This window comes from Apis dorsata, unplaced genomic scaffold (genome assembly GCF_000469605.1).
Source record: "Apis dorsata unplaced genomic scaffold, Apis dorsata 1.3 scaffold_33, whole genome shotgun sequence".
Classification (NCBI taxonomy): Eukaryota; Metazoa; Arthropoda; class Insecta; order Hymenoptera; family Apidae; genus Apis; species Apis dorsata.
Genome location: NW_006263335.1, coordinates 75755 through 85632, shown reverse-complemented (window position 1 = coordinate 85632; position 9878 = coordinate 75755). Strand labels below are relative to the sequence as shown.

Sequence of the window (9878 nt, the reverse complement as noted above, 5' to 3'; positions counted from 1 at the left end):
TATATATATATATATACGTGGCGACCTCTTTCGGCTTTCAGTGTGCATATCGCAGCACGCATGCGATATTTCACTGGATCCATTCTTACTTTATCTTCGTTCTCGTCGCGTGCCTCTTAATTCCACGCTCGAAAATCGAACAACTCCCTATCATACGTTATCCCAACTACTCACTTATTTAAATATTCCCAATAGGAATTTCTATGTATATCGTTAATAGAGCTTCGATAGAGAAAAAAAATCGTAATCTTTCGTCACGATCGAAAAAAAATTGTTAAAATTTTGGGACGAAGAGAGGGGTGCCGGTTAGAACGTTTAGCTTAACGTTTAATCCGTGGCCTCCCTCCGTGTGCGCAGGTTGGCGACAAAAGGGACATGCGAGCAGCGTGTTCGGGCACGCGACAAGTTTTACGAGGTGGCATAAATAATGCGGTTAGTGCTTCGTGATGCAACGTCAACTTGCACCACCTCCCTTGATCCATCGCTCCCCCTCTTTAATCGTCCTAATCATCGCCACGGGGGGGCGTAAGATGGCGTGACACTGAGATCTTTCTTTTCTTCTCTCTCTTTCTCTCTCTGCATTTCCTTTTTCTTACCGCTTGAATTAACGCGCCAAGTCAATGATACTCGAGGAGGGGGGGTAGTGGACAGTTGGATTCAGTCAGAAGAAACGAAATTCTGACGAAGAATTATTGACGGAGATAAGCGAAATTTTCTTTCTTTCCTTTTTTTTTTTCTTTTTCCTCGTGAAAAGTTTATACTTTACGGTATCGAACACGAAAGTGATATAACTGTTTTTTTTTTTTTTTTCCATCGCGAGCAAGTTTCGAGATATGTACGAGAAGGGTATATAATACGCGACGATTATCGGCGAGTAAATTTTTCTTACTTTTCATAGCATGTAGCAAGCTTATTTTTTTTTTTATATTTCTTTTATTTAACGCGATAGAGAGGAGATACGTAAAGCACTTTGGCGAATGAATTCGTATATTCGTGTATATTCGCGGATTTGACGATGAACATTTATCGCGGTTGGCATATACTTGGAATATTTTATTATCGCGATAAGTGTGGAAATTGCATTAAAAGCTTGTACCATTGTAGTTTCTATCCAGACAGATAGAGGCGTTGTATGCCATTAGCAACGGTCACGTGGTCTCTATCTCTACGCGTTGCCGTTATTATTACGGTTCATTCGCGTTGTCGTTTAACTTAGTATAAAACGAGTGTGTTATTATGAAATATTCGCGAATCTTGCTAATAAAAATTATCGAAAGTGTTAATATTAATATCGATGCCTTCCAATTGCAAGTGAATGGAGAAAAGAAGAATAAGGAGAAAATTTAACCAACGAGAAGGTTAACAACTTCTACTGGAACAATTGCATTCGTACGTGAATAGTTCTATCCCTATTATCAGATTGCTTTTACCCCTCTTATCCCCACCGATCCGTTAAAATCCTTCTCCGCAATCCACCAATCGAACAATCCTCTCTGTTATCCGTAGTCGAAGAATACGAGCGGTGGGCTAATTTCGCGAATGCCTCGAAACTTTGTCGAGTCGGACGTTCGACGATCGAAATCTTGATCAAGGAAGAATTGGTTTATCTTCTGAAACGTTTGCACCGTTATCCACTTTTGGTAATGACGTAAAAAATGTTTGAAACCTTCGAACGATTCGAAGCTTCCAACCGTTTTTCCACCCACGCACGGCTTCTCGCATGTACAAAACCTCCATTCAACGCGAATCCGTACGAACGTTGTTGTTCGCCGAACGAGAAGGAAGCCCTGCTCATCGCGACACGTGCACGATTTTGCCTCGAATTTGGATTTATTTTCGAATCGCGTTTATTCAAAATGTATGTATTTGCATAAGATACGTATATATATTTGTGTTGTTTATCTGAAAGAAAAAAGTTATATAAATTTTGCAAGATAAAATTCTTTCTACTTTCGATTCGCGATGTATTTTTAGGTTAGGTCGTACCACGTGAAATTGCCTGTTTTTCTTTTCGGTCGGAAGAGTGATCTTTATTCGATCGAAATATATTTTGTAAAACTTCAGTTAATTTTAATATAAAAAAATTCTTCTCGGGCGTCAAATTATTATTTATTTTTATTTTTATTTTTTTGAAAACAAGTATAAATAACGAAACGAGCGATGATCGGTCGGTAAAATATCCTGTGAGTATGCTGCGATTTGTCTCTTCTAATCAATTTCTTTTCTGTTTCGCGAAAGAATAACGAATTATTCTCTTTTTTATTCTTACAATAACTTTTTTAAATATTTCTTTAGGATTTTCATTGCACGATCGTCGTACAGCATTCACTTCTCGTCACAGTTTATAATTCTATTCAAAAATGAATTATTATATTCGTTTCGATGAACAAACTTCCAAATACCGCAACTTTTCATTCTGTCATTTTTTCGCTTTACCCACGTTCCACCCAAACGTTCGAAAACTGTAATTCGAGATACGTCTCCGCCTTGCCTTTCAATCCATTTCCGTTCGATACGGATTCCGCTCGTTTATGAGATTCTCGTTTCCAGTTTCGACTTAAACTCGTGCAGGAATAATAATCTAAATTCGTTCGCTTCTCAAAGAAACAGTTGAATTAATGGAAAAGGAAATGAATAAGAGGACGACCTGAAAATACGCTAAACGAAATATAGGTTAAGTAGAATTTACGAGTCACAGTTGATCGATCATTTGTTTCAAGATTTTCATTCGCTGTCGTTATTTTATCAAGACGAGGATTAAAATCGGTAATTTTAATTGGAATAATAAAATCGAAAACACCTTACATTTTCCTCTGTTTCGCGATTTTTCAGGAATTTAGCGAGTGTCGAGAGTTCCATTAATCAGTGCAATCTTAATTGGTTGCGGAATATTAAAATCCAAGCCTTATCTGTTCTCGTAATCGAAACCATACGTTATAACTCTTTACCTACATTTCAAATATTCGAAAACTGTGATTCGAGATATCTTCATCTTCGCTCGTTTATGAGATTCTCATTTCGACGCCTGAATTTTTGAAACCACTGATCCTCTCATCGACAGAATTTTCTCTTCTAAAATTAACACTTGATATTTTGATATCGGCTTAAACTCGTACAAGAATAACATTCCAAATTCGTTCGCTTCTCAAAAGATAGTTAAATACAAAGATAGTTTAATATAAAAAAAGAACGGTTACACAACGTGAAAATATGCTAAAATAAAATACAGATCGAATAGAATTCAAAAAATTGGCAACTTCGATGCAAAATTTAATATTATCGTATTACGAGTAACATAAATTATGCGTAGTTGTTGCCGGTATAATTTTCGAACGAGTATACGATTGGTGGTTAAATATACAAGTAAACAGGGATGAAGGAGGATAATATTCGATGAGCAGGGCTCGTCTCAAGGAATAACTTCCCGCGGCGGATGTAAGCAATACCTGTGTTACCGCTTGAGGGGTTTACTCGTTGAACTCTCGAGATCGAGTACGAGTTATGGATATTAATATTATAGTTAATCAAGCCACGATATCAGTATATATATATACATCACGTGGATAATATACGAAAATAATAATTCTCGAAAGGAAAAAGTACAACGCGTAATCGTATCAACAATTAATTTTATCACATCGGTATAAAGCGACGATATAACCGTTCGAGGAATTACGTAATAACGAATCGACGCGAAGGATAATAAAGGAGAAATGCGCGATCGAGTTATTTTTTGTTCACTCTTCGAGCCGAATAATCCCCACCACTTGCAAGCGCGTGCCACGTGCGCAATGGGAACGATTATCGCTGTTTTTTTGGCGTAATAAACGACTCTTGGTAAATTCTCTTTTCTCGAGTTTATTCGCGCGTCTTTTACATTTTATCCTACTGTCATTTGAAGAACAATTGCACGCGAAGAATCAGAAAGACAGTTTTTTAACGAAACATTGGTGATCGAGGATCCTGACACAGCAACGTCACTGGAAAGCGGTACTCGATATCGTGGACGAGCTCGAAAACGGCATTGGACCGTGTCGCGTTCGTACAAGCGAATTGCTCGCCTCGTTTCCCTCTCCACTCCTCCGCCTCCACCAAACCGTACTCGACACTTTTTTCATCTTGCCTCGACAAAGGCCTGCGCGCCGGCCTCGATTCGCCAGGTAACCGATCAATTGTCAGATTCATCGAGAATAAAGTAGTATAAAGTGCATAAGAAAGAAAGTGGAACGCGATTCGTCACGTATATAAGAATCGATTACACACAGAGGAGCGAAATAGCTTGCGGACAGGACGGAGGAGAATGAATAAAACACCGCGAAAGACCTTGCATTTCTTTTTCTCTCTTTTTCTCTATCTCTTTCTCCGTCCCTCGGCGCAATAACGAAATTCCCTCGTGCTCCTCGAGGAGGAAAAGTTACCCTGGCACTTTACGCTTCGATTAAAATTTTCTCGTAGAGTAGAAGCTTGGAACTTGGAAATTACGTTGAATTTTTTTTTTTTTGGAAAAATGTACGCGCAACTCCAGCCCCTTTTTTAAGCGAAGCGTTATCGCTAAACCGTTTCCCAACTCCCCTTGACCGCGATTACTAACGGATTGACTTTGCGCTTAGCGTGTCGAATCGTGACGCTCGCACGACCATGGATCACTAACCTCGATATAAACGGTGCACAATTATTATCGGTCACGTAACTAAACGCGATTGAAATTCCTCCGGTGAGAAAGTGGCGGCGGTGGTTCGAATAATAAATATATATTTAAACTGGGGACAAGTGTTCATTTTCAAACGTATAAAAAGAAATAATCCGTTTCGATGCGATGTATAACAACTTTACAGGTTAAAATTTTAAATCCTTTTTTTAAACGAAATAGGCGTGTATAGAATTGATCGATCACGTTTCAATAGTCGAGAAATGTATTCTGTAAATTTTTTAAAAAGCATTTAAATTCAATTTTGTAATTTGATATAAAATATTTCGAAACATTTATTTTAATTTAAATTTATAAATTATCGATAAGCTTTTTGTTTTTTTTTTTTTTTTTTATAAAATTAAGTAATTACTTCATATTTTCACACAATATAATTCGATTCGTTAATAATTTTTTTACATGTTCTCCACATTGTCGAATTCGAAACTTCCTAAATTAATTGTTCGCTATATCTTTTTTAAAATAGTAATAAATATTTTGTACGGTTAAGTTAAAGCAGTTAAAAGTTACTTCGAATCACAAATATTTGTATATTTCTATATGTATATATTTAGTCATATTTTTAAGTTATATATACATTTTTAATGAAATAACAGATTACAATAAAAAGCAATATTGTTTTTCTAAATTTCCACATAACCTCAAAACTTATTGAAAAAAAAGAAATAATTTTGTCCAATTTAACTGTTCGAAAACGCACCATTATCGAAAACACGAATCACGCGTGATTATATTTGGATCGAAACGTTGGAACGTTCGTTCGTCGTTTTCGCAAATCTTGCCAAAAGCGGAATTACTAATTAGTCCGAGTGAAGTACTCACGCTTGGTGAATTGTTGCCATCGGGTGTCGTTAACGAGAAGTCGTAAATTCGGCCACCGAAACTGACCCTCTCTCCCTCTCCTTGTTACAGATATACTTGGATAACTGGGGAGAGGGGGAGGGGAGGGGGAGGGCGCCGCTTGAAATTGATCGATAATTCCACGCCCTGTGTGTAGCGGTGGAATTCTGTTGCTCTCGGAAGTTTGTTCCCAAGTTTGAAGTTCGACCCTCGCGAAATAAGATCGCGGTTTAATCGAGATAAATTTGAGGTTTGAATCTGTCGCTTGGAGGAGGGGGTGGGGCGATCGGTCGAGTTTTGTTCAAGGGGAAGCACGACTTGGGAGTGGGGAGGACGACAAGTTTTGGAGATTGGAAACTTGGCGAAACCGGCGAAACTATATTGGTCCGAATCGTGGAACCATTCCTATTGTGGGAGGCGATGATTTTAGCCATACTCGAACATTACTAGCCCTCTGTGATGATGAAATTTTATTTCCAATTTTTTCTTTTTTCCAGGCTTGAAAATTCCCCGTTCGAAATATCGTAATTGTAAATTTTAACGAATGATTTTTAAGGATAGTAACGAGGAGAGAAAAAAAAAAGTCACGGTCTGATCGATTAATGTAGGAGGAAACACGTATTTTTCTTTCCAGCGTATTATTCGTTACGTATATTAATCCGATCGTGACAATAAGAGAGGAACGATCTGCGTCAAAGTTATACGATATTCTAATGTATCGATAGTTCAATCTATAAATGTAATTTCGTATTAGTAAGTAATTGAGATAATAATTGAGTGACTATCCTAACGTAATTTCATAAATGAAAATAATTTTGTATGATTTGGAATGTTCGAATTGTAGCTCTTCTTACTACTGTGTAGCGTGCGGTGTCAGGATTGTAAACAAAAGCGTCTAGAGTGGGGATAAACGGTCTTACGAAGGACGACCCCTCTTGCCTCTCTGCCGTCCCGCGAGACTTTTTTTCAGTAGTAAACAGAACGTCGGTTAACGACCATTACTTCTTTACGCCCATTTCGCTTACGTATAAAATCATTAAATATTCGCTATATTCGAATGAATATTCGAATGAATGATATCGCAGAAGAAATTGGAAAGTTTATATAGTTCGATCAGTTACAAATAAAATACTAGATTTTTAATTTAAGTAATAAATAGACACTCGATATATTTTATCTTTTTATGTGACGCCTAAACTTCAACCTTGTCGTCGCGTTAAAAACACGCGAATGCGCTTTCGATTCTCCCCTCGTAATATCTCGATCAAATACTTAATCCCTTGATGGTTTTACAGACACTAAGAGGATGAATTAGTCGCGAGAAGGATTCCACGTTCTCACTCTCCCCCATCCTCATTCTTCCACTTCATCAGTTTATTTCGAGTTGGACAACATTTACGTGTAGGCAGCTTAATGCCGCTTTTCCTATAGCTTGTACACGATGATGAATTAATCATTAACCCCACCTCTGCTCGCGCAGTTTGCCCTCTCTTCTTCCCTATCTCCGCGTAAACGGGTTAAAAGCGGAAAAGAGGTTGACACGGTTAATCGAGAAAATCGTTAATCTTGACTATCGACTCGCCGCCGCGAATCAACATGAAAGATCAATTATTTCTACGTTAGCTCTGAGCGAGAATGAGAGAGAAAAAGGAAATGAAGTATCGATCTTGGTGGTATTATTTTTCTCGGTTAAAATATTCGTATTTTTATTAAAAAATATTTCTCTCTGTTTAAGGCTCTTCTAATTTAAAGGAACGTAATAAGCTCGTTCGAATTGAAATAAAAGAAAAGAGAAATTGTGTAAGTTTTGATTCGTACGATGGAATATGTGTGTGTGTGTGTGTATGGTAAAGTAAAAATGGTAAAAATTTCCTCTCTTCCATTTTCCGAGAATAAAGAGCCGGCTTTGATAATTTAATACGCACACTCTGGCCCCGTGTCAATTATGAAGACAAGCGTTACTAATTGCACGCACACACAGGGCGAAGGAACGTTTTCCCCGACTATGTAGGGCACACGCGGTACGATTTAACGAGCGGTTTTACCGACTTTAATTATTAGCTTGACTGTACTCGAGAGGGTCTTTCAGTTTATGCAAGCGTGACAGAATGCTGGAGGAAGAAGGAGGGGGAGAGGGATAGACAAAGGGCTGTTTGCACCCTCGGTGTTAACGCAATATTCTCGACTCCGTTGAAGATGGAAGCGTTTATACGAGAACGCTCTGCCTGCTGCCTCTGTCTGCCTGCACTTTGTCTAAGCGTTTGGCCACGCGTTTGTTCGCATTCTCCCTTTGTCGTCCCCCTCCCACCCTTTTCTTTTCTCCTCTCTCGTGTTTCGCCTCTCATTATCCCGCGCGCTTTTCAGGTTTGCTTACGCCTCTAATCTCGAAATTTTTCAATTTAATCCGTCAGATTCAATCGTGTTTTAAATTTTTTTACGGATGGAGGAATATTTTTCGCGTGTATTTTTTTTCTAATGTATATTTCTCTCTTTCTTTCTCTGTCTCTTTCTCTCGTCTTTTAATTTTTTTGCTTCTTTTTCTTTTTTTTTTTTTTTTTTTTTTTTTTATGCTTCTTCCGTCAGTTTGGTCTCGCCTTCCTCTTCTTCTTCTTTTTCTCACTGTTTGCCGAGGTTAACGTGTTTTCATTATAGAGAAGTTTTATCCTTAGAATCTAGAAAAAGAAGAGTTGGAAATGGAAGAAGTTTTCAGAATCGTTATTTCCTTTCCTCTCCTCTCCTTTCCTTGTTTTCCTTTGATTTTATTCGCTTCACTTTCATACAGTCAGTATCATAGATCTCATGTGTAATCCTTTGCTTTCTTTTCTTCTTTACTTTCCTCCTATTTACTAACGGATAGATACATTTTTATGTTTTTATATCTCGTGTGTGTGTGTGTGTATATTTTATATATTATACACACGCGAGATATAAAATATACATTTTTATGTATGCTAACCGTTTGGAGGAAAAAAAGGTAAGTATAAAGCAGGTAAGTATAACGAAATATATAATTAGAATTAAGTAAAATGATGAAAAAATGTCTAGTTCTTGAAATGAATATAATGGCAGAAAGAGGTAAGTATAAAGGTAAGTATAAAGGTAAGTATATCAAATTATATAATTAGAATTAAGTAAAATGGTGAAAAAATGTTTATTTCCTGAAAAAAACGAGATTAAAAAGATAAATATATTAAATTCCAGAAAATTTTCGCGTGCCACCTCCTCTCATGTTATATTCTCCTGATATAAAATCTCGAAATTCGATCGAAAATTTTCACCAAAAATTTCAAATTTCGAAAAAAATTCTTGGAACTGGAAGAGAATTCCTAGAAAAATCTCTCGAACGACCTCCTTTCGAATTATATTCTCCTGATACAAAGCCGAAAAATTCGATCAAAAATTTTTGCTGCTCGAAAATTCGACTTTGTATTAGGAGAACATAAGTTGATAGGAGATCGTACGAGAAATTTTTCTCAGAATTTAGGCAGTTCTTGGAAATGACGTCAAATTCCTAGAATTTCTAAAATTCTTGGAAATTTCGAAATTCTCAAAATTTAAAATTTTTGGTCGAAAACTCGACTTTGTATTAGGAGAACATAAGTTGATAGGAGGTCGTTCGAGAAATTTTTCCGAAAATTTCGGCAATTCTTGGAAATGACGTCAAATTCCTGGAAATTCGAAATTCTTAAAATTTAAAATTTTTGGTCGAAAAATCGACTTTGTATTAGGAGAACATAAGTAGATAGGAGGTCGTTCGAGAAATTTTTCCGAAAATTTCGGCAATTCTTGGAAATGACGTCAAATTCCTGGAAATTCGAAATTCTTAAAATTTAAAATTTTTGGCCGAAAATTGGACTTTGTATTAGGAGAACATAAGTTGATAGAAGGTCGTTCGAGAAATTTTTCCCGGAATTTCGACAGTTCTTGGAAATGACGTCAAATTCCTAGAATTTCTAAATTTCTTGGAAATTTCGAAATTTTCAAAATTTAAAATTTTTGGCCGAAAATTGGACTTTGTATTAGGAGAACATAAGTTGATAGAAGGTCGTTCGAGAAATTTTTCCGAAAATTTCGGCAATTCTTGGAAATGACGTCAAATTCCTAGAATTTCTAAATTTCTTGGAAATTTCGAAATTTTCAAAATTTAAAATTTTTGAAAATTTGAAGTTGAAAAGCTGTCTTTTATTATGTATTAGGAGAACATAAGTTTGTAGAAGGTCGTTCGAGAAATTTTTCTGTGAATTTTGGCAATTTTTGGAAATTTCGAATTGGATCGAGCAATGAAATTTTGGTCAAAAATTCGACTTTGTATTAGGAGAACATAAGTTGG

The 9878-nt window shown here is 36.6% G+C and overlaps 1 protein-coding gene across 4 annotated transcripts in view; it reads right to left on the bottom strand.

The window, feature by feature from the left end:
- Positions 1-9878, bottom strand: part of LOC102679681 (tyrosine-protein kinase Drl-like) — a 105937-nt gene that overhangs the window by 31315 nt on the left and 64744 nt on the right. Inside the window, exon 1 of one of the 4 annotated variants that reach the window (XM_006608298.2) lies at positions 1667-1858. The exons of the other annotated variants lie outside the window; for them this stretch is intronic. Coding sequence (XP_006608361.1) covers positions 1667-1795 — 129 coding nt within the window. The 5' untranslated portion in view covers positions 1796-1858. Of the gene's footprint in view, positions 1-1666; positions 1859-9878 lie in introns of those variants that run through there. 4 annotated transcript variants of the gene reach the window in all.